We start from the raw sequence: 22,256 nt of genomic DNA, 5'->3' as shown, positions 1-22,256 counted from the left end.
TTATTTTTTATGAGTGAATCATCCATCATATAGCCTTGAAATAATAATAATAATAATAATAATAATAATAATAATAATAATAATAAACCTAACACAATTTTGTCATTAACAAAAACAATAAAAAGATTTTTATTTTTTTTTTATAAAAGAGCATTTTTTTGGACTTCCATATGCAGAAAGAAATAGGTCAATATTCTTAGGCAAGAAAGAAGTGACGAGGCAAAGGAATTGGTTCGGTCAAACGACGTTTCGTTAATATCGATTCTTGCCCGAGCCCAAACCCCGCTCTCTTAGTTATGCACGCCACCGCGATTTCTTCCTCCTCTTCCGCCACCATCTGCCGCAGCTTTCCTCGTGGGTTCCAGCCTCGGCACCCACCTCGCCATGGGTGTGTAAGCATCTTCTTGTTGTTTCCTCCTCCTCCTGCCCTTTTCTCGTGGCCGGACAAAGCCCTCGGGGTTCGGTCGCGAAATAGCTGCTGTCGAGCACGATCGACCTACCCATCTGTTGCTTGCAGAATCATGCTTCTGGGGTATTCGTTTTCGTTTCTTGTGACGAGATCGGTGATTTATTGTTCGATTTAGGTTATTTCGGATGAGTTTGGGACTCTCTTTCTTGGGTTTTCGTTCGCCTTTTTCCAAGATTGTACATACGGCCGCCCGAACTCGTCGAACGCCAACGCCATCTCCTCCGCCTCGTTGTTGTCCCTCCTCCACTTGACAGCACTCGTGGCAGTCGTGGATTCCAGAGGCAACCACCGACTTCGCTATACTATATATATCGTTGGGAGAGTATGGTTTGGACACAGAGAGACACGTGGCCAATAAAGGCCCAGAGAGACACGTAGGTTTTCGCTCCGGTAAAAGTTACTGGCTCAAATGGAACAAAATGAGAAACGGAATTAATCCCTCATCAAAAACACTAACAAAAGCGATTTGCTTTTAAGATTTAGTTTATGCTCTTATAAGATATCTAATATTATTTTTTATTCTTATAAATCATATACACATACACATAAAATCAACGGACGAACGCATGGTTGAAGTCACTCATCAACCATTGTTCAATTACAACAACAATACAACAAGCGAGTTGAACACAAGAAATAAATTTACCATTACAATCTCTATCGTGTCAAACATATGCACATACACAAACCAGGTAAGCATTCATACTGAATTGCACAAAGAAATTATACAGGAAAATTATCAAATGAATCATGTGGATCAAATATCCAACTTATTCTGTATAGATGACAGCAAGTGCTCACAAAAAAGAATAATCATTAGAGGACAGAAGCTTACAAAGTTCTATTTTCTTCAGCATAATTCTTTTGAAAGCTTCAGTACCTGAAATATAATCTGAGGGCAAGAGTAATGAATCGTGTATTAATATATAAAAAAAGATCATGCTTCTTCGTTTCATTTCAGCACGGAAATGTCCCTGTTAATTTGATATGATCAAGAGTTCGCCGGAGGCCATACTGCAGAACTGCACGGTTACCAGCTCTGAAACCATCTCCATATGCTGGTGAAGTGTCTGATTCGATCTGGTGCTTAAAAAAGTCGCCCAGTTTTCTCTCGAACTGAAACCTGGAACCCTTCTTCGATGTTGTAGATGCCGAAGAGGATGAGGTGGATGCAACATTGTTGCCAGACCCTGAGATGATCTGAGAGTCCAGCCACATGTGCGCCAGAACCTGACAGATGCCTTCTTCAACTTCTTGGCTAAGAGAACGATATCCTGTAAGACAATCAGAAGATTATTTAGTAAAATTAATAGAGAGCAAAACTGAACCAATGCACATGCTGTGAACTACAATGTGAAATGACAAGGGCTATTTTGTACTTGAGATTTCAATGCCTTAGATGAATTATGAAATTTTTATTCATAAATTAATATTTGTTTGTGGTTGGTGGTGAAAAAATGATTGTCTTCTGCAGTATGGAGATGCTGATTATTTTTCAAGAATTTCGACTGATTGGACAACCTAATTCGATTCAATCCCACTGCTGCTTAACTCAAGAGAAACATATCAGACAACAGAACATACTAAATGGGTGGCAGCAAAACTGAAAAAAAAAATTTGCTTCGGCAACTTTACACCAAGATTGATTGGTTCCATGCTACAAGCCACTGGGGAAAAATAGAAGATATCCAACTGTTCAATACTGGGACATGGTCACTTGAATAAATCATGATTTTAAAGCAAGTCATGAGTTTGAAAATGCTCGACTTTAAAACACAATAACTCAGCCAGGGGAATTAGCATTTCAGAAGTCCTCATTTTTGTCCAAGAGAATTCATCACCCTTTAAACACCCCACCCAGATCAACCTAGGACAAGCAGCCTGGTCGAGCATATCCCCAAGAAATGTCCTGACAACCACTCAAAAGTCGATTATGAGATGGCCATTATCTATCAGACTAATAATCATGACCACGAGAGGAACCAGCAAAATATATATCGGAAAATTTAACTAAAAGCCTCTTTTAATCCAACCAACCAATTCTGTGGGGTTTGAGATGTTGAAAGTTGAAACAATAAAGTTCTCACACTAATACATGAAATCAGATGCTAGCTAGTAATCTCAAATGGGAAAATACTCATACAACAGAAGACCAAAAAGATCAATAGACAATGAGAACAAGAAAGGCAATAAGAAAAACATTTCAAACTAGAGAAGTACCTTGGAGCCGAAGCCATGCATGCATCATCTCATGAGCTAAAATACACCCAGTGAGCAGTCTGCATAGATGAGAATTCAAGAATGTATTTTTAGAAGTGATTGCAAAATATATCACTGCTAGATCTCGAAAATTGATAAAAATCTTAGCATTAATGCCAAGATTTTAGCTAGAAGTAACTCAAACATTTGGCAATATAAAAAGTTCGAGCTATATTCAAAAAGGTAGACACCAACTTTAGTAGGGACTAAAATCATTTCTGATGCCAAGAATAATTCAAGTAACTAAACAATACCTTGGAAGACCATACAAAATAAGAATTGCAGTTACTTCACATCTGCGAGTAAGTGTACATGGCTCTGTTATCATGTTCATTATTTTGTTTCCAGCTCCAATTCTTGGCCTCCTTAAAATCTGGATTTGGCAACCCAAAGTTTTTTAGACCAATAGATCTAAAATGTAAATAAGAAACACAATCTCAACAAACATGACATCCAAAAATAGATGACGAAGATTTTCACCCTGCTGACAGTCTGCTCCTCAGATAGACAAAGACCTCTTGTTTCTGGGAGGTGATGATGCCCCTACACCCATGGAAAGATAAATTACCAATTCACTAGTAAAAATGAAGCATTAATGATGAAACTTTTGATGCAATTGTCTCACATTTTTCTCTCCTTCCATGGCCTCATTTAGAGCTTGCCTCTCAACGAAGAGCAAGGGAACCTGCTGTCCGATTTTCATATTTAAACTTTCATAAAATTCCTGTATATCAAGGTACAGAGGTTGGCATTCATTTGTATCCATTACTGCAGAGTCTAGACACTCCAGGCAGAGCATCCTCCCATCATCCAGAGTGACATATTTTGTGTCTCTGGGCTGGAAAGCACAAAAAAAAAGAAAGAAAGAGCACCACACAGTAAAAAGGTGATGCATGTAATTTATAGAGAAGTAAACCGATTGTTTAAACTTTAAATCACATGGAGAGCCATCTGGATGCATTATCAATTCTACAGAACCTAGAAGATGATATTGAAGTTCTAAAACCAACCTCCATTCGTTCACAACTGCAGCACCTGGGTGTACCATCCATTTCATGTGAAGGACAGTACTTCTGCAACCAGAAAGGAAGTGCCCTGTACTCGATAAAGCCATTCATATTTGTGGGAATCTGAAAAGGAGTTCAGATTTATAGATTAAACATATGCCACAAGTTCAGAAAAGGAGTGATTAATAAGAACATCCACAAGCTGGATCAAAATTGCAAGACACCCTACCCTGGCATTCCTTGATGCAATTTTAAATTCAGACTAAAGAAATTCAGCTACAAATTCAAGTGCGTTCCAGGTCATGAAATCATGAGCTTCTAAAGTTATTAAATCTATAATTTTAATAATAAAAGATTAGATATTTTCAACATCAATGAGAGAGCATGTTGTATTGCTGTTGTTTCATTGAACAAAGTAATCTTGGTAAGCAATATCCATTAGTAACTTAGATACAATAACTCAGAACATTTGACACCTGCATAATCAAATGCTGCCAAAATCCTGTCAGACAAAGAAAAATTATCCTTTGTTGCAGTAAGGTCAAAATACATTACAGCATTACAAATGCTTTCGAATTTGTAATGACCGCCACAAGGTCCTCTTGACGTTTTCTAAATTTATAGTAAGCACTTAAAAGCAATATATTGTGATCTGATGTTCATCAACAGTGCACCAGTGTATCAATAATATCTCAGACAACCTGACAGCCTTCCAGAATGAACAAAAACTGCTTCAATTCTATGATCTTTCAAGTACATAATTAGCAAGATAAGCACTCACAAATTGCTTGCAGACATCACATTTTGGGTGATAAAGCTCCTTGTAACAAGATTTATGGTAGGGGTACTTTCCAGACATGGAGAACTGTTCCAAAAAGATGTCAAGTATTAGACTTGATCTTAATTTCTGACAAAGATAATTCATTTTCTCCTTACCTCATAATCAGATATTGGTTGACTACAGGCATGGCAGCGAAAACATTCTGGATGCCAATAAGCATCCATGCAACTAAGAAAGCGTCCATGACCAATCTCAGTATTACATCCAGCACATATCCTATAGCAAAAACCAGAAAAGTTCTGAATGATAAAAAGGAGACCATTACTACATTGAACATAGATGATAAAGTTTCTTGCATTGGAGTTATAATGCATGGTACAATATGAATAAAATACATTGCAGCAGATTTACTGTATAAAATCTTTTTTATCATGGAATTCAGATATTATTCAATAAGAGAGTATCATCAAGCCTGTCCATATATGTAGTGACCATGAAACAAGAGGAATTTTTCCCTTTTCAAATTAAGATTTACTAACTGCTTGATCAGTTGATAAGAGTCATGGACACCTGTCATAACAAAACTATTATTTCTGATAATATCTAGCAATGTTAACTGGCTAACTCAACAGGACCGTCGATATTAATAGCTCCAATTTAAAGTATGAATCACCATCCTTATAGTCAAAAAGGCTAAGAATGATTGCAGCATTTTGTCATTGCAAGATGCTTTAATTCTAAGGGTAAAGGAAAAAATAAATTATGTGACACATTTTCTGAACAATTGATGCAGTGCTTTATCAGCAAAGAAAAAGCAGACAGAAGAACCTCAAACATGGGTCCCATTGTGTTTTGAGTTTTTGGCATATGAAGATTGGAATGAAATCTTAGTTTTTGACATATGAAAATTGAAATAAAATCTTAAAATTCATAGAAAATGTACATTTTCTTATAAAAGGATCATAAGATTGTAAACAGCATATATGTTCAAGTATAGAAAACATGTAGGCTTTTAAAGTATCATGCAGATACTGCCAATTTATTTAAAAAGTATCAATACTTTGTAGTGTCACTAACAAGCAATACAAGTTATATGGCAGAAAATGCGGAAAGTTCGATGAATATAGAATTATGTGTCAAGTTCTGCAATGGAACCAGTTTAATAAACTATACATGCAATAATAAGGATTCTCTTGAATTTTCCCCATAATTTCATGAGATCAAAAAGTTTTAGACGAGGTAATTGAGATATCAGATGCCGTGGGAATTCTGTAAATGGTGGAAATCATTACATGTTCATGTAATTACAGCTGGTGAGTGATAAAAAAAGTAAAGTGTTATCTTCAACGATTTTGCTTTTAACAAGTGCAAACTATTCCAGGTGTATGACAGAATATAGATCAAGATATGCAATACCGTACCGTACCGGTATTTCGAGGTTGACTTGGTACGGTACGGTACCGGTGTATCAAGCGGTACACCCTGATGTACCGAACAATTTAATATATTTTCTTCATACAGTAACACTATAGCACTACTGCAGTATAGTACAGTAACACTGTGGCACTGCTACAGTGTAATGCTGTAGCACTGTAGCGGTACCGAACGGTCCGCGTACCGATATACCATCGGACCGGTATGTACCGCCCATACCGGGCGGTACCATTCGGTATTGCATACCCATTACTGATAACTTCTTAAGCAACAGCAGCATAGCACACAAGGTTTCCACCAATTGCAAGGATTGATAAAGGTCAATGAATTAATATTTTCCCTAATAGCAAAGAGGCAGCTTATACAAATAAATCCTAGTCACTACTCTTTAAACAAGAGCAATAATATTAATAAATACAAAAGAATTTTGGTATCATCACTAACTCCTAAAGATAAAAGATGATCAATGATTAGACCTTAGCATTTAATAATATAGATAGACACTAATGTGAAGTGAAAATCACCTGAACCCTGACGAGAAGAGTAACGGTGCTTGTTGAAAAGCATGACCATTTCCTCGAGGAGGGGAAGCTGCATTAAGACTTTCTTGCAAAGCTCTTGCAAGTTGTTCATCTTCCTCCAAGGTAGATGCATTTTCTAATATAGAGCAACAATTCGTCAAATGCCAAACATAGTTAGAACTTAGAAATATGATTCTCACTAAGGCTTCAATATTGGTAAAACTAAATTTTTTTCCAAGACAAAATTTGAAAAATCAAACAACCAAAGATGCATCTGTTCTAAACTTTAAGCACTACGTAAATATATAAAGAGATCATAGAAGTAAGAATGTTCGATGTTCTAACTCTGCCAAAAGCATTCCTATCAGCCAAAGCAGGTTGAAGATACATAGCCTGAAAAAATAGTCTAAACTATATGGCATTTCGACTGAAAAAGATGATACTATTTCAGTTAGTTGAGCAACATGAACTCGTCGATACAGACAAGATACCGAGAGGGTCCAATATGACATGATATATATAATGAAGGCAGTACAATCTGGCACATGTAAAACATCAACAATATATTTGGATCTATGATATAATCCATGACAAGTCTTGACATCCAATTAAATAGTCTCAATATATGTCCATAAATGAAAAGTAATGGGAATAACTAATAAGTAATTAATGACTATTGCAACTTTACTCATCAAGAAAGGAGTTAATTTAATAACAGTGCCCCAAAAAATAAAGAGAAATTAATAGAAATTATAAGGTCATAAGATGGACTAGCCATTTAACTTTTTCATATAGACAACATAATGGTAAAGAATAATACAAAAACATAGAAATTATTTACAACAATATTAAGAGTGTTGAGAATACCAGGGCCATATAATACAAAAACTTTGCCTATAGTTTGTCTATAATAATTAAAGAATGTCTTTAACTATGTCACAAAGAAATAATCACTTTGATGCAGATTAGAGTTTCTATGGTTATCAGAAAGCGATGTGGTCTTGCCAGTCACAATTATTTGAACATAAAAGAAAACAAGAATAAAAGGCTTGATGCGGATTAAAGCTTTCCATGGCTATCAAAAACCGATCATGCTTGTTAGGATCATTTTAACTACTGTCAGTCTTTTTTCCCCTTTTTCCATTCTGAAAATGCCTTTCAATGAAAAAACAGTTTTCTAATGCATTTTTTGTTGAGAGACAGAGAGAAGCAGAAAATGATATAAACATTACCAAAATTATGGAATCCTGAATAAATATGCAAGAAAGAAAGGTGTTGATGAATGATTTTGTAGCAAAACAAGTTATTATCTGGACATGAAAATAGCATAGAACTGACCAGTTGCCTTTGCCTTCTTTTGCTCTTCTTCTGATAGGGAAATTGCAATAGCACGGTCCACATCTTCATTTTCAAACTCTGACAGAGCATCCTGCACACATGATATAACATATTATCTTAGCTAACTTTTTCTAATTTGGAATAATATAGAAAGTCTTGACATATTTAACATAATACACCATTAAAAGAATATTTAATTGAGAAAGAAAATACACTTTCTGTATAAACTTGCAAAAGCTGTTATATTATCAAAAGTCAAGTGAAACATTATATATATATATATATATATATATATATATATATATATATATATGTGTATATATATATATATATATATGTATATATATATATGTATATATATATATATGTATATATATATATATGTATATATATATATATGTATATATATATATGTATATGTATATATATATATGTATATGTATATATATATATGTATATATATATATGTATATATATGTATATGTATATATATGTATGTATATATGTATATGTATATATATATATATATATATATATGTATATATATATATATGTATATATATATATATGTATATATATATATATGTATATATATATATATATATGTATATATATATATATATATGTATATATATATATATATATGATATTGCATGGCACAGAAAACACAAGATATATCATCATGACACTGAACATATGACACATGTCTCTTGTACGTTGCGCTAGATCATAACTCTTTTATTCAAAATAAATGAAATGCAGAGGAGCATAAATCATATTTAGTATTTACTAAATACTAAGGGATCCACTAAGCAGATCATTTTTCCCTTTAGGCATGTTACAGTTGGATTATACTATATTTTCATTCTTGCACCCTTCACCCAGGAAAGAACTGCAATGAAGATATCATATTTCCAAAAAATAACATCGAACTTAAAGACAGCCCTTGAAAATGTAAAGAAGATGAACAAGCAAGTCTAAAGCATTGCAATTACCCAAGAACTGGATCGTTCATTCCAAACTCCATAATCACCATAATTTCCATGATATTGTCCTTCTGAAACTCTATGGCTGGAGCCTTTAAAATATCTGCTCAGCCAACCCATAATGCACTATGTTATCTGAACATTCCTGCATTTAATTTCCCCGCATATCCAATCAGCATTGGATATATAACTGAGTAAAACATGTTAGAAACATTAAAATACACAAGAAACATAACAGAATATGTGTTTATTCATACTTCTAAAATCTGGTGACAGAATAATAATATCTTATGATGTCCAAGTACCTGAAAATGTAAGAACATCAGTTGTCGATTCATGCTGTATAACAGTAGTTGTTGGAAACAACATATACCGAAAAATTGCATGGAATCAAAATACCAAGTGATATTGAGATTGAGACCTAATAAGTTCGTAAAAATTTCACTAATTGCAAATGTAACTGTATTGAAATACCCTGACAGCCTCGTATTGTAGAAAGTTATGAACAATTACCCTATTGTGACATTATGCAAAAACCAAGCCACTTACTTCTCCAGTCTAACATGAAATATATCACAGAGAAGGTTCCTTTTTCTTAATCTATCACAGATCCTATAAAAAATGTTTGTCTTATCCTGTGTTGAAATACCTTGACAGCCTCGTAGTGTAGAAAGTTTTGAACAATTACCCTATTTTGACATTATGCCACACATTATGCAAAAACTAAGCAACTTACTTCGCCAGTCTAACATGAAATATATCACAGAGAAGGTTCCTTTTTCTTAATCTATCACAGATCCTATAAACATAAATTCCTTCCTAAAGCCTGATGAAATACCTGTGCCTCTGAATGTTCATCTTTGAGTCTAGACTATTGAGGCATGATGTGGTTTGTTCAAATTGCCTCTTTTCTTTATAACCTATCAATGCCACATGTGCTCCACTCAAAACAACAGTATCAACATCATCCACCGAAAGGGATATATCAGATGACATATTCTGAACAAATCAGAAACTAGTGACTTAAACAATCAAAACCAAGATCAACAAGATGGACACACATATCATACAACAATCACTAATAATTTAAGCACAAAGCATTGCATATTGAAGAATTCAATCATCATCAATCACAATAACAGAACTTGGTAAGTATATCATAACAATATTGCAAAACATAGTAATTGCATAAGAAATTATTTACAAAAAATCCAGCATAAAGCAAACTTTTATAACAATCTAAAAATAATTACCAATATTTTGTATATAATTTAAGCTCAACTAAGAATATCCATAAGAGATAGATAAGATGATTGTAGCAACACGGAAGGTCCCAAGCCCTATGTTTTGAGTAAGTAACATTAAATTACACGACCACATACAAGGAAGTAAGAAAGAAGCAGAATTCCTGTTAACACGAATAGAACAGGTGCTTGATCTGAAAAATAATTAGCAGAGAGAATGATCATAACCAAAATAGCATGAAAAGTTTATTGGCAAACTAATCAAGCAAAACAAAGCAAATGCATGCAGTGTTTTGATACAAATATCTCTAGTTCAAATTGGTCCAGAGAAGAGGACGTGTTATACAAAAAGGAAATATATTATTGTTGAACAGACTGACTAGAGCTTTTAGTTCCATTTAGTACATAGCATGACAGAATACATGGTATATAGACCATGCAGATTTATGAACAAATCTAATGTGGAACCATAACCTAGAAGCCTAGCCATCTACTCAGTGGCTCTAGAAGACTATTGGTTATTCATTCCATACAAGGCTGTCACCCTTTCTTCCTGCTACATCATATTTTGTACCTGTGCAACTCATACTCCCTTCATCTTGCTAATCTTGTAACACGTCAGGATATTCCATTTCAATTTTATGTACAATCTTTCGTTGATTGGAAATCAAGGATTTAAATTCGCAAGTTAAAGCGAGTCATGACAAAGTGAAAAAAATAAATAGAGAGGGGGAGAGAGACATTAGACGGCACAAAACTGAAATGATAATAGTCCTCTGCAGTCATTGGCAAGTTCTACAAAAGAGCATACTGTTAACATGAGATCAGAGACAAATGTCTATTAGAAGAGGCATTCCTATGGCCTTATCAAGTGCTGATTTATCCAAGTTATTGGTACACACCAAAAAAGAGTTATAATATTCTTCCTAGAACTAGTGATCAGCCTCTGCCAAGCTTTGAGGGGAAAAAAGGCTTCTATTGTGCTTCTAGGGGAGGACTGTTGCACATCGAAAGGCAACAACAATCCAAGAATCAGACGATGAAAACACGATCAAGTCATCGGCGTAGCTTCGATGCTAAGCCCGGAGTATTCTAGTCCAAGGTAATCGGGGAATTCGCGGGGTAAGATGCGGACAAAGCACGCAAATCATTCGTCGTCGAGCTAATTTACCGGTTAGGGTTTCGCCTTGAGTCGAAACATCATTGTTCAAATTGCAGCGGCGGACGGAAGAAGCAGGGAAAGGAGAGGAGGAGAGAAGAGGAGCCTGCGGCGGCGGAGAGAACCAGAGTACCTCGCGAGGATCGCAACGGCGGGGGGAAGCGGGGCAGCTTAAGGATCGGTGAGACGGACAGAGTCGTCCGGCTTCCTTTGGCCGGGAGAGGAGATGCGCAGAGTCACGTCCAACCGCAGCCGACGTAGAAAAGAGCCGCACCTTCGCGTGCGGGTCCCGCACGTTAAGTTCGCTACAATCGATAGAGAGAGTGACAGGGGCTTGGGGTCCCACCCCACGAAGTAGTAGGCCGGTAACAAACCGGCGCGGGTCACCGAAGGTACGTCCCTTCACATTTTCCATGTCCGGACCCCACCAACTCTTTATTTCCTTGTTTTGAGAGAACGAAATGGAGCACGTTATTATTTTATCATCTTCAGAATCAAAACCGTGTCACCATTGAATCAATTAATCAGACAATGAATTTATTATATATATATATAATATGTTAAAAATAAAATAATTATAAATAATATTATGTAAAATATTTTTTTTATTTATATAGTAGTGACAACAACTAGAGAAGAAGAAATACGTTGACATATATAAATTTTTCTTTCATCTTTTAAAAAATATTTAGATGTATATTTTAAAAAATAAATATCTTTAATAACATATAAAGCATCGAAGGGAATTTAATTAGTCAATCGAACTGATTTGAGGATCGAAGCAAAATATTACTTACTTCCACGATTCAAACACTGCTGAAATGTACGTTAGAGGCCAAAAACTTTCTCTCAACTTCGTACCGCTGAGGTGCCAACTTGCATTGCTCATCTTGAGTCCAACCAAATTTGGCCATGTATTGGAAAACGTAAATCCAACAAAAACAGTTAATAATCCCACAGATTTTGTCTCATTTAAACCTGCTTCGACTGTCACAATTCCACAATTAATTTGCCTGTTCCTTAAAGCAATTATGAACCAATGACATTTGCACCGATAACATCAAAGAAGTATGCTTCTGCTCAAGTTTGTGATTTCTCTAAAAGTAAATAATTTGGTGCTGTTGAAATATTAACACAACCATGGCAGTTCATTTGCTTGGACAGAGTATATGACATCTTAGAGAGAGTTGGTGTGATTCATCTTTGTTCTGAATAATCCCATAGAAGTTTACAGGAATATGTGCTGAATAACCCAAACAAAAAACACAAACAGGGTATTCAGAGATCACTGCTATGGTAATTCATACCTGAGGCAATGACACATCTAATATACAACTTGAAAATCCCCTCTGGTTGCCTCTCAAATGTACAGATTGGGAATGATTTTTGCCCGTTTGTGGCTTCATAAAAGATTATGAACTTTGTTTATGCTGGCATTCAATCCTTCGATTTCAGTACATTCCTTTGAAGACAGGATTCGTTCGGCATATGCTAGCTCCATATTCCTCGTATTCTGCTTTTGTGTGGCAAGCCTACATGAAAAAGGGAAGCATCCAATTTAAATCCACAATGCAAGGAAAAAATTCACAGTGACGTAAAAAAAAAGATTACAATTACAAATGTCTTGAGTATTAACTAAAAGACAGTGTACCTTCTGATCTATTCTTATAAATGTTTGAGGTCCCAAAGAATCATTCTGAATGAGCTGATATGGTGGTAAGATTGTATCAATTTTTAGGATCTTGTATCAATTTTTAGGATCTAGTAAATCTGGGCTTCTGTTGTTTGAGATCATACATATATGTCATACAGATAACTTGAATATCTGCTTTAGTTCTACAAGTCATACTTTAGTTCAGAATTTTTAGGATCATTCTGAACTAAAGTAAATCATACTTTAGTTCTAAAGTAAATCACACTCTAGTTCAGAAAGATCCTAAAACTTTACAGATATGAAACCTAAAGTAAATCATACTTTAGTTCTACAAATCATGGTCGACCAAAGGATTAAAAGTGTATTTGTACTTGAATATCTACTGAATCCAATGTTCTGTCATACATACAATGCAAAGATTATAAATCATTTGATAAACATAATATAGAGTTTGACACTTTGACGCACTTAAATGAGAGCTTTTATTCTCCTATTTTAGCTAGTTAGATAATTGCAAACATTAAGTCGAGTTCAGAATTACCCCATAAAATTCAGAAGTTGATGCAAGCACAGAACCTCCAAACCAAACTGCATATCTCTGAATAGGATGGCTGACAACATTAACTTCAATGGGTTGAGCCTAGAGTCCAAACAACAAAAAATTAGCCCCCTATACAAGCAGCTGAAGAAGATTGAATTTTATTAGACTACTTACTTTTACATCTTTGAATTGGGCTTCAGATGTAACAATCCGTGCATCCACTATCCTTTTCAAATCTCGTTGCAGTCTTCTATGGAAGTCCTTAAACATGGTTGATCCCCCAGATAACACTATATTCTGAGACAGTAACATGAATATATGATGGCTAGAAACTGGAAAGTTAAATTGTGAAGCCACAATATTTGAACACTTGCCTTATATAGAGCCCTTCTGGTGTCAATTGGTGATAATTGAATGCATTTGTCAACAACGGCAGGTAAAGGAGTGGTAAAATCACTATTGTATATCTCAGGATGGAAGAAAATCTGCACATATAACAAACCAATTTTTGAAACAAACAGCAATAACAACATATGCTTAAGATGTAAATACAAACAACGGCAATGAACAAACAACAGGATGTTGTGAATGCAGTCCTGTTTTATTAGTGAAAAAGAAGTGAACATATCATACGAACTCCAAAATTGTATTGAAAATAGTAAAAGGATCAAAAAATTAGAAGTCCATGGAGTAACTTTAGCAACACATACAAAACAACTGCTCATTATCAGTAGGACTATTACCACAAAAACACATTATTCAAATTGTCCATAAGCTTTGAAAATTAATGTCAAATTTAAAATTTTGCAATGCAGTTTGACCAGACTAAGCCAGATGACAGCAAACAGAAGGTCACACATTCAACCCCATAGCCACAAAATCCTTTCCAGCCAAAATGGCCAGCAGATAATAGCACAAATGGGCTCCAAAAAGACTTCGAAAGGAAAGACTAAAGCCCAAAAAAATTAGACATTTGGCTATGGAGAAATTAAGACACATGAAACGCCTGAGATGGAAAAAAATACATCCATCAAGTCATCTGTGGACAAAAACTGGTAGAAGGTGATTAGAAACGCAAGAATTTATTCAGGTCTGATGAAGTGTACAGCATAAATATGTTTGTGCATCATTAATGATGATACCAGTTGGATGTAGCATCTACAAAGTTAGCGGAGAAACTAAATAATAAAATACCATCTTATCAAATAGCTTGCTTAGTGATCACGAGAAAGTTAAGTTATGACACAAGCCTCTACCACAGCCCTTGATTAAGAAAAAGTGTAACAAGGTATTCTGCAATGTCAGTGCATATATTTGTAGCTCATATCTTTCTGGACCGACCATGGTAAAAACCAAGCTTCATCGCATCTTATACATCAAGGTAGTTATCTACTATTTCCAGATTCCAAATCAAAGATCATTTCAAGAAATTCTAACACTGATACCATAACAAGATTAGCAATTTGAAGGAAACAAGACAGAGAAGAAATAATTTGAAAAAATTACCTGCTTTGATACTATGATAATCCAAAAATCAGTTTAAATCACTTGTAAAAAGATTTGGTTCATAGCATTTCATGAAAGAGCAATTTAATCAATACCTCTACAACAGTTGAAATAAATCTTGTGAGGATTTCATATTACAAATTGCTATATCAAAAGACAATCTGCATGATATGAACATATTATGACAATTTTGTCAAGTTATTCATGATAAGAATTGGTCTGAAAGCCAAAATCAATTGAAGTGGCAAGATAGGATTTATACCTCAGGACCAAGAAAACGCTCATATCCAATATCACAAGAGTATCGCACCCCAGTCTTTGGTTTAGTACCAACCCATTGCTTTGTATATTTACCAGGCTCTTTGTCATGCCTATTGAATTCCTGATATCATAAAATAAAATAATTAGTCATTGAAAATATAACAGCTAACAATTATTAGAAGTTCTTAATTTCTTATTGCTAAATCTATTGCCGCATAATTCATAGCAGTTAACTAGATATCTCACACGAAGTTTAAGAATGAGAAAATCATAGAACACTATTGAGCTCCCACATCACATAAGCATGTTGCATTTAAATTGATAAGAAATCCAATAACATGATTTTACTGACAATTAAATCCCATAAAGTAGTTAAATATATACTTAAAATGGCCACTTATGAGTGGATTTATTTTTACTGGATCATCTCTAGCTGTCTACCATCAAAAGGTTCCATCGAAAAAAATTTTGGGCTATAATTATATGAGAGATTTACGAGCAGTCCACGCATGAGTTCACTTTACCGTTCAATAAAATCCACTACTCAAATGCAGACGTTATTATGGAGTTAATGCACGTCTTTTATGCTCTAAGATCTTGTGTAAATTAATGATCATTTTACCCAAGAAACATTATAATCATGATGAACATATCTACATGCAGCAGACAATGTCCAAATGAAGTCGTTTAATTATAGTAATTTCCTTAAAACACCAGAAATGTGTAAACAGAAGTTTAATCATCCATCATCCACAAAGCGGTATTCATAAAGAGAGTTGATACAGCATTAAGAAAAATTTACACGAAGCATCAAAAGCCAATATTTCCCCTTCCTGAGTTCAAATCATGTATTAACTAATAAATAGAAAGCAAATTACCTTTACAATGTCCGAACACGTGTAGCAATATGCTTCTTTAATCTTCCTTGCCACTTCAAAAGAATCTTCTGGTGGTATATGCTCACCCCTCTCCTATAGGAATGATTATAGCTAATCGTGAATACCAGGACATATGCCACAATGTGTGCTTCTTAAAACAGTGTCCAAATTCATACCAAGCATTTTTGCAAAATCAAAATCCAAGTGGTTCTAGCTAAAACAATGGCCACACCTTATTGAAATTGAAAATTGGATGCTTATGCTTAAGACACGAAGATTCTGAAAACAAAAAATTTACAGTTGATGTGAATAACATAATTAAGTTTCCTTGACCTACCTACAAGTTTCAGTCCTTGATGACCGTTAAAGATTCAACATGGGCAAAATTTTTCAAGCTCATCTTTCATGGTGTATGGCCCTTATCAAGACATTATTAGCACCTTCGAATGATGCCATCATTCAGCTTAGGTGGAACTCAGACATACCAACCCACCCCCAATAAATCAGAGAGAGTCATAACACTATTTAAAATTGAAGAAATCAAAAGGCCAAAGGTTAAGTCAGCATAACAAACAGTAATAGGTTTTACTACTGGAGGTGAGAGTCTATTCAGCACCAAAAACTTCATCACATGAAGACTGCTTCTCGAGATCCACCCAAAGACATGGTCCCAAATTTGTTTAAAACTGCTGGTCTCTGCATCTCCAGAAGTCTGCACACGTAGGACCTCTTGGCTTCTATCCTCCCCTCTTGAGACATTTGATAGTTACCTAATAAAATAGGTCATGCCTGTCTATCTGAGCCAAACAGGTCATAAGAGACATATTTTTATGATGTTAATCAGTTGATGCATGCCTATGACAACAAGAAAGTCAAGAAAATGAAAACATAATATGAGAAGAAAAGCAAATCTTGAAGAGAGAATTGATGAATTTAAGAACATATAAAATGTAAACGGATGTCTCATTTCAACAACTTCTATGCTAAAAAATTTATCAAAACCCTTTATTTATGATCCATCAAATGGTTACAAATTTCTTTGCCCAAAATGTAATGCAGAACTAAATTACTTAGAATATGTTGGATTACTTAAAAAGCATAGAAGGTGTAAATTCATTTACTTTTACCTTCATAAGCTGCTGAATGAACTGGGTAACATTCTTGCCCGCTATAGGTATTGAACTGATACTACTGCCTATCACATAACCATCTGCAACCGGAACAACATGTGTAGCACCATCTCCAACATCAACTACAACACCTGTCATTTCACACTGAAAATTGTACTGGTCAACATAAACTATATAAGGCAAATTATAAGACTGGTTAATATGAACCATAAGACTATATACAATCTCAAAGAACTACAATGAGAAATTCAGTTTTAGATGGCAGAGAATGCAAAGTACAAACTTATAAACATCATCAGAGTAAAAGCAACATAGATAGATGTGAAGGCGGGACTAGTGGATGTAGAATACAAACTCCCCAACTTAAGGGCTTAAAGGCTAAAGTTGATAGTAGTACACACAACAGACCCTTATGGATCTATCTTAGTCTTGTTCACTTCCGATGTAAGACTAATTAGGGTATCACAAACTCCCCCATTTAAGGGCTTGATGTTCTCATCAAGGCCAAGCATAGCCTAGATTAAACTATAGCATAATGCATATGAGACGTAACCCAATGGTGGCTCTATGTCGTGATGACTCCTCTGACTCCATCGACTGGTAGTCCTTTCCTACTCGAGCCCCCTTACCATGTTCGAATACTAGGTCGACTTTGTTACCAAATGTTATAACCCATGCCTAATAAGCTAACTGACCTGTCAACTTTATTGAACACAAACCACTAGAGAAAATACTTAAGCTAAAGTCGATAGTAGTACACTCATACTCTTATAAGTCTATCTTAGTCTTATCCACTTTCGGTATAGAATTAATCAAGGTATTACACATATAGTTCGAACATTATTAGCATCTCTTTGAATCATCTTAGGTCTCAAAAGCTTCTGTTCTCCCACCTCATCCGAGCACACAAGTGACCTACACTTTCTCTCATACAGAACTTCAAATTGGGTCATCTGTATACTAGAGTGGTGGCTATTATTGTAAGAAAACTTAATTAGGTGCAAGTATATCCCGACTTCCACTAAAGTCCAACGCACATAAGAGGCCTTCAAGAGTTTGTATTGTCCTCTTATATTGACCATCTGTTTGGAGGTGAAAAGTTATACTAAACTTTAATTGTGTAACTAAGGATTTCTACAAACTTCCTCAAAACATGGAGATGAACCTTGGATCTCCATTAAAAATAATACTAACTGGCTCCCCATGATATCGAATGATCTTCTTAATGTATAAACTTGCTAGTTTATCCAAGGAATACTTCTTGTTAACAAGAAGGAAGTGAACAGATTTAGTGAGCATGTCCACTACTATTCAAATTTCATCATATCCTTCTGTAGTCTTGGATAATCCTATCACAATATCCATAGAGACCTACTCCCACTTCCATACTGGAATTAGAATCTTTTGCAATCTTCCCACAGGTACTTGATGTTCTATCTTCACTTGTGGCAAACTAGACATTTAGATTTTAGAGACAAGCTCTGCTGTATCTCACTTCATACCACGCCATTAATAGCTTTGATGCAAATCTCGATACATATTGATGGTCCCGGGATGGATATTAAATCTTGTTCTATGGGCCTCCTCATTCATCTTGTTGTATTTGATATACGCTAGTAGGATGATTGATTTTTAGATATGTATTTATTTTACAATTGACTTATAGGGGTTCCTACTCAGCATTACTGGAATTTCTTTGTTTTGTTTTATGTTTTCTAAACAACCTCCTAATAGCACTAGACCGGATTTTAATGGAGAGCAGACCTTCCTCTACCACTAGGTAGAGCCAGTTGGATTTTATTTCAAAGTTGACATCACTATGTTTCTCAATAAAGCCTATGGCTATTTTTTACTTTTATTTTCATGAATAAATAAATTATAATAAATATTTATAATTTATGTTTATTAATAAAATAATATTTATTTATTTGGCTCTTTATGTACCTATGAAAATATGTTGTAATCCTATGGAAAAAAAAAATCAGGGATGTGACAATAAAGATACAAAATCTTTTTATTTATGCCAAGAACAACAAATAAACAACAAAAAGTTAAAACAAGAGAAAACAGAAATGGACCAGAATAATACCATCTTGATGGGGTCCCATGCACCTTGAAAACTTGCTTTGAACCAAATACTGAAGAAAGCAGTCATCATTCTTACATTATTTTCTTTTTTTATTGTTGCTTCAAAAAGTCATGGAAACATTCCATCTTATTTATATTATAAGAACTGCAAAACCTTAAAGAAACTATTTCTAATCTTTCACTAACTAAAGAAATCACTTAAAGCAAACCAAAAATTATATAAATAGCATACAAATTTTTTACTTTTTATTCAAAGTACAAAGTAACAATGTTGGTCTAGATGGGATCTGGTAAACAATTGTTGAAGCCAGACTTGGATACAAAATTTCAAATGATTTTATCTCGAACAACACCTAGCCCAAAAAAATGAGTCCAGATCACATTCAAGTTTCTTGACTTACACCGTAACTAGTAACTACAACAAAAACACATTCATTAGAGAGAACAAATTCATGTCTATGGTAATATTTGAAAGGGGCACAGCATGAGACCTAGATGCTATTCATTGTGCAATCTTATGCGCCAAAAGAAGCAATCCTACAAAACACTGGCAATAACTTACTACCAAATCTTTGTCATACTATAAATGGCTCAAGTTTTCATATCTTAGAATCAATCACAAAACAAGTAACTACAAGTTCAAGGCAGGAATTATCCTAGATTCCAAATCATAAAAGAAATGCATGTCATTTCATATAAAATTAAAAAGCAAGAATGGTATATATTTATCTAAACCAAGTAATTTCTTCAACTCAAGATCAAAATGCAATCTAGGTGTTAATCTACATAACAAAAAATAGGTGTAACTTAACACATGTGCCACCTTAAAAATAAAAAATGTCCTAAAATGGTAGCTGAAAGTACCTTTGAAGTAGTGTAACCAGCAGCAAGGGCTAGAACTGGTTGGACTGCTATATACAATCCAGGAATATTAAAGGTCTCAAACATGATTTCTCCTGTATATTCACGGGTTTCAGGAGCAGTAAGGGGGCTCTCAGTTAGAAGAAAATAGTGATCTTCAGGGTCACAACGTAAATAATCAAAGATACATTGTTGCCAAAATCTTTCCATTGTATCCCAATTTTCCACCTGCAAAATTGGCACTATAAGCTCAAAAAAATCCACAAAAAAATAAAATTAAATGGACCTGTATATCTTGGCACTATCATACCTGACCATGATGGATGGGGTAACTAAGACTGTACATATTACTAGAGCGAGAACATGTTAAGGCTTCTTCTCCAATTAAAAAGTCAAGGTCCGCCACTACACCTGCAGTATGCTGTGTGAGCCAATTTCCCTTACTAGAACTCTTTGGTTGATTCGAAAAAGATTCATTGACAGCAACTATGGTTGGGATGATGAAGGAAGGTTCAACATTGCCAGCAAATCCCATTTTTGTATACCTAATAATGGAAAAGCTTCAGGTCATCATGTAAGCAGATATGTAGTTAGAAGTTAGAACTATTTCAAACATGACTGCAATCTAATGGAAGATTATTATCAAATCTCATCAACTATTCAGCGACAAGGGTCATATTCATATAAAAGAACCAAACAAAACAAATTTAAATAAAAAAATCACAATATGATATTCAACCCATCTCTCTGCAAAAGATCATCATAATGACCTTGATAATCCTTTGCCAAAGGATGAATCAGCATGGCTCCCGCCTGTGAAGTACGGAAGAGTTAATTATACTTATCCTTGAAGAGATTGTTTCTGTGTCTCGAATTTTGTTCTCTCAGTTCGGTAAGGAGTAACTTGACCATCCTTTATAATCCTTTGACGAAGCAACTAAACAATCACTGAAAACTGGAAAATCTTGCTAGTTCTAAAAAATTCAATCGTTTAGTTTCCCGTGAAAGTAATATATCCACTTTAACCAATGTACCTTTGAAATGCCCTTAAAAAACTGATGAGCTATTCCTAGTGCTGATGGCACAATTCACTTAGTCCAAAACAATACAGTTTAAATTTTCTGGACCATTAACATATGGTTTTCCTTATTCTCTTCAGCTGTTGAACCTTTGGCATTCCCTCTTTCACAACAGCCTTCGTGTTTGAACAATAAAGCATCATTTGATGCTGTCAATTTTACTTCAAAGCAAGTTAAGGCATCATATCAGAAAACGTATTACTAATTTCCAGAACCCACATCCCCATTAATGTAACACGCAACAGATAAAGGAACACATGCCGAGAAGCATCAACAAAACCCTGCTACACACTAGCAAAGTACCACAGCCATAGCATCGGTCTAACAATTAACCCCGCTTTTTATGGCCATCTGGTATCTGCAGTCGACCACGTATTCCATGCCCTCTCACGTATCACTCCAACCTCGAGATTCCACGCACTTCACCTTCGGATCATTTCAAGAGCACAATCCCTTTCTGATCGACACCAAATTCACAACCCTCAACTTATGAACCTAAAGATGCATCCACAAGTGACGAAAAAGGAATTCAACATCTCAATCTACATCCTCGAGGTCTCCTCCAAAATGATCCCTTGCTTTACGTCGTCAACTCATCAACTAATTTTGACTATAATTCACGACTTTTACGCAACCAGGAATCAAAGTAGCAGTCGATTTACACTAGAAGCACGCAATTGCACAAGGAAATACCCGGTGCCATTGTCGATGACCACCGCTGGGCGAGAGGTAGCGTCCATTTGGATATTTGAGGGCGGATCTGCCGGCGAGATCCGAGGCGTGGCACCGCGATGGGCAACCGCTCATGGTAGTGGCGCCGTCGGCGGCGGCGCTGATGTAGATCTCGATGCGATAATGCGGAAGAGGAGGAGGGGAGCAGCGTGGATCCGAAGCGACAGCGGCGGCTCAACGGAAATCCATCATCGCCCGCCCCTTTCGGCTTCCGACAGGTCCCGGACGAAGCGAGTCAAGTCTGCCCCCGGTTTATTAGCCCTAAGAAAATCCTATGCAAAAAGCGTTGCGGTTCTTTTTGTTTTTGTTTTTTCGTTCCATCGATTGT

At 35.3% G+C, this 22,256-nt stretch overlaps 2 protein-coding genes and 1 long non-coding RNA gene across 7 annotated transcripts; 1 reads left to right on the top strand and 2 right to left on the bottom strand.

Annotated features, from left to right (window-relative positions):
- The first annotated feature begins 169 nt into the window (after nucleotides 1-169).
- Nucleotides 170-1,895, top strand: LOC135648710 (uncharacterized). 2 transcript variants are annotated; one of them, XR_010501044.1, is made up of 3 exons: nucleotides 170-388; nucleotides 1,431-1,530; nucleotides 1,618-1,895. It is a non-coding gene; the product is annotated as an uncharacterized LOC135648710 (long non-coding RNA). The 2 variants fall into 2 exon arrangements; XR_010501043.1 differs by having other exon boundaries at nucleotides 170-392.
- On the bottom strand, nucleotides 1,093-11,464 carry LOC103997184 (protein DA1-related 1). 4 transcript variants are annotated; one of them, XM_018831104.2, is made up of 13 exons: nucleotides 11,332-11,441; nucleotides 9,053-9,100; nucleotides 8,805-8,940; nucleotides 7,810-7,900; nucleotides 6,475-6,607; nucleotides 4,672-4,792; nucleotides 4,517-4,600; nucleotides 3,739-3,858; nucleotides 3,354-3,566; nucleotides 3,209-3,271; nucleotides 2,983-3,101; nucleotides 2,690-2,748; nucleotides 1,093-1,743 (listed from the first exon to the last, which is right to left on the bottom strand). In XM_018831104.2, exons 3-13 carry the CDS (start codon nucleotides 8,913-8,915, stop codon nucleotides 1,427-1,429), a joined length of 1,431 nt encoding a protein of 476 aa, XP_018686649.2. In that variant the 5' UTR covers nucleotides 8,916-8,940; nucleotides 9,053-9,100; nucleotides 11,332-11,441; the 3' UTR covers nucleotides 1,093-1,426. The 4 variants fall into 4 exon arrangements, with proteins under 4 accessions (XP_018686649.2, XP_065022685.1, XP_018686652.2 ...); XM_065166613.1 differs by having other exon boundaries at nucleotides 11,211-11,410; XM_018831107.2 differs by lacking the exon at nucleotides 9,053-9,100 and having other exon boundaries at nucleotides 11,332-11,464.
- A 904-nt stretch (nucleotides 11,465-12,368) lies between these two features.
- Nucleotides 12,369-22,191, bottom strand: LOC103997183 (actin-related protein 3). The gene is made up of 10 exons (XM_009418348.3): nucleotides 21,890-22,191; nucleotides 20,428-20,662; nucleotides 20,121-20,345; nucleotides 17,166-17,312; nucleotides 16,039-16,131; nucleotides 15,162-15,281; nucleotides 13,768-13,878; nucleotides 13,568-13,690; nucleotides 13,394-13,492; nucleotides 12,369-12,730 (listed from the first exon to the last, which is right to left on the bottom strand). The coding sequence occupies exons 1-10, from the start codon at nucleotides 21,934-21,936 to the stop codon at nucleotides 12,650-12,652; spliced, it is 1,281 nt and encodes a 426-aa protein (XP_009416623.1). The 5' UTR covers nucleotides 21,937-22,191; the 3' UTR covers nucleotides 12,369-12,649.
- Between the last annotated feature and the right edge of the window lie 65 nt (nucleotides 22,192-22,256).

Source organism: Musa acuminata, chromosome BXJ3-9 (genome assembly GCF_036884655.1).
Source record: "Musa acuminata AAA Group cultivar baxijiao chromosome BXJ3-9, Cavendish_Baxijiao_AAA, whole genome shotgun sequence".
NCBI lineage: Eukaryota > Viridiplantae > Streptophyta > Magnoliopsida > Zingiberales > Musaceae > Musa > Musa acuminata.
This window is presented reverse-complemented; position numbering and strand designations above follow the sequence as displayed.

Coding starts and splice junctions, on each gene's coding strand:
- LOC103997184 (XM_018831107.2), bottom strand. CDS start 8,915: ATGGGTTGGCTGAGCAGATATTTTAAAGGCTCCAGCCATAGAGTTTCA. Junction 4,601..4,671: donor AACCAATATCTGATTATGAG/GTAAGGAGAAAA, acceptor TTTTTGGAACAG/TTCTCCATGTCTGGAAAGTA. Junction 1,744..2,689: donor TGCATGGCTTCGGCTCCAAG/GTACTTCTCTAG, acceptor ATTGTCTTACAG/GATATCGTTCTCTTAGCCAA.
- LOC103997183 (XM_009418348.3), bottom strand. CDS start 21,936: ATGGACGCTACCTCTCGCCCAGCGGTGGTCATCGACAATGGCACCGG. Junction 15,282..16,038: donor CGTGTTCGGACATTGTAAAG/GTAATTTGCTTT, acceptor TTATGATATCAG/GAATTCAATAGGCATGACAA. Junction 13,691..13,767: donor CCAGAAGGGCTCTATATAAG/GCAAGTGTTCAA, acceptor TTACTGTCTCAG/AATATAGTGTTATCTGGGGG.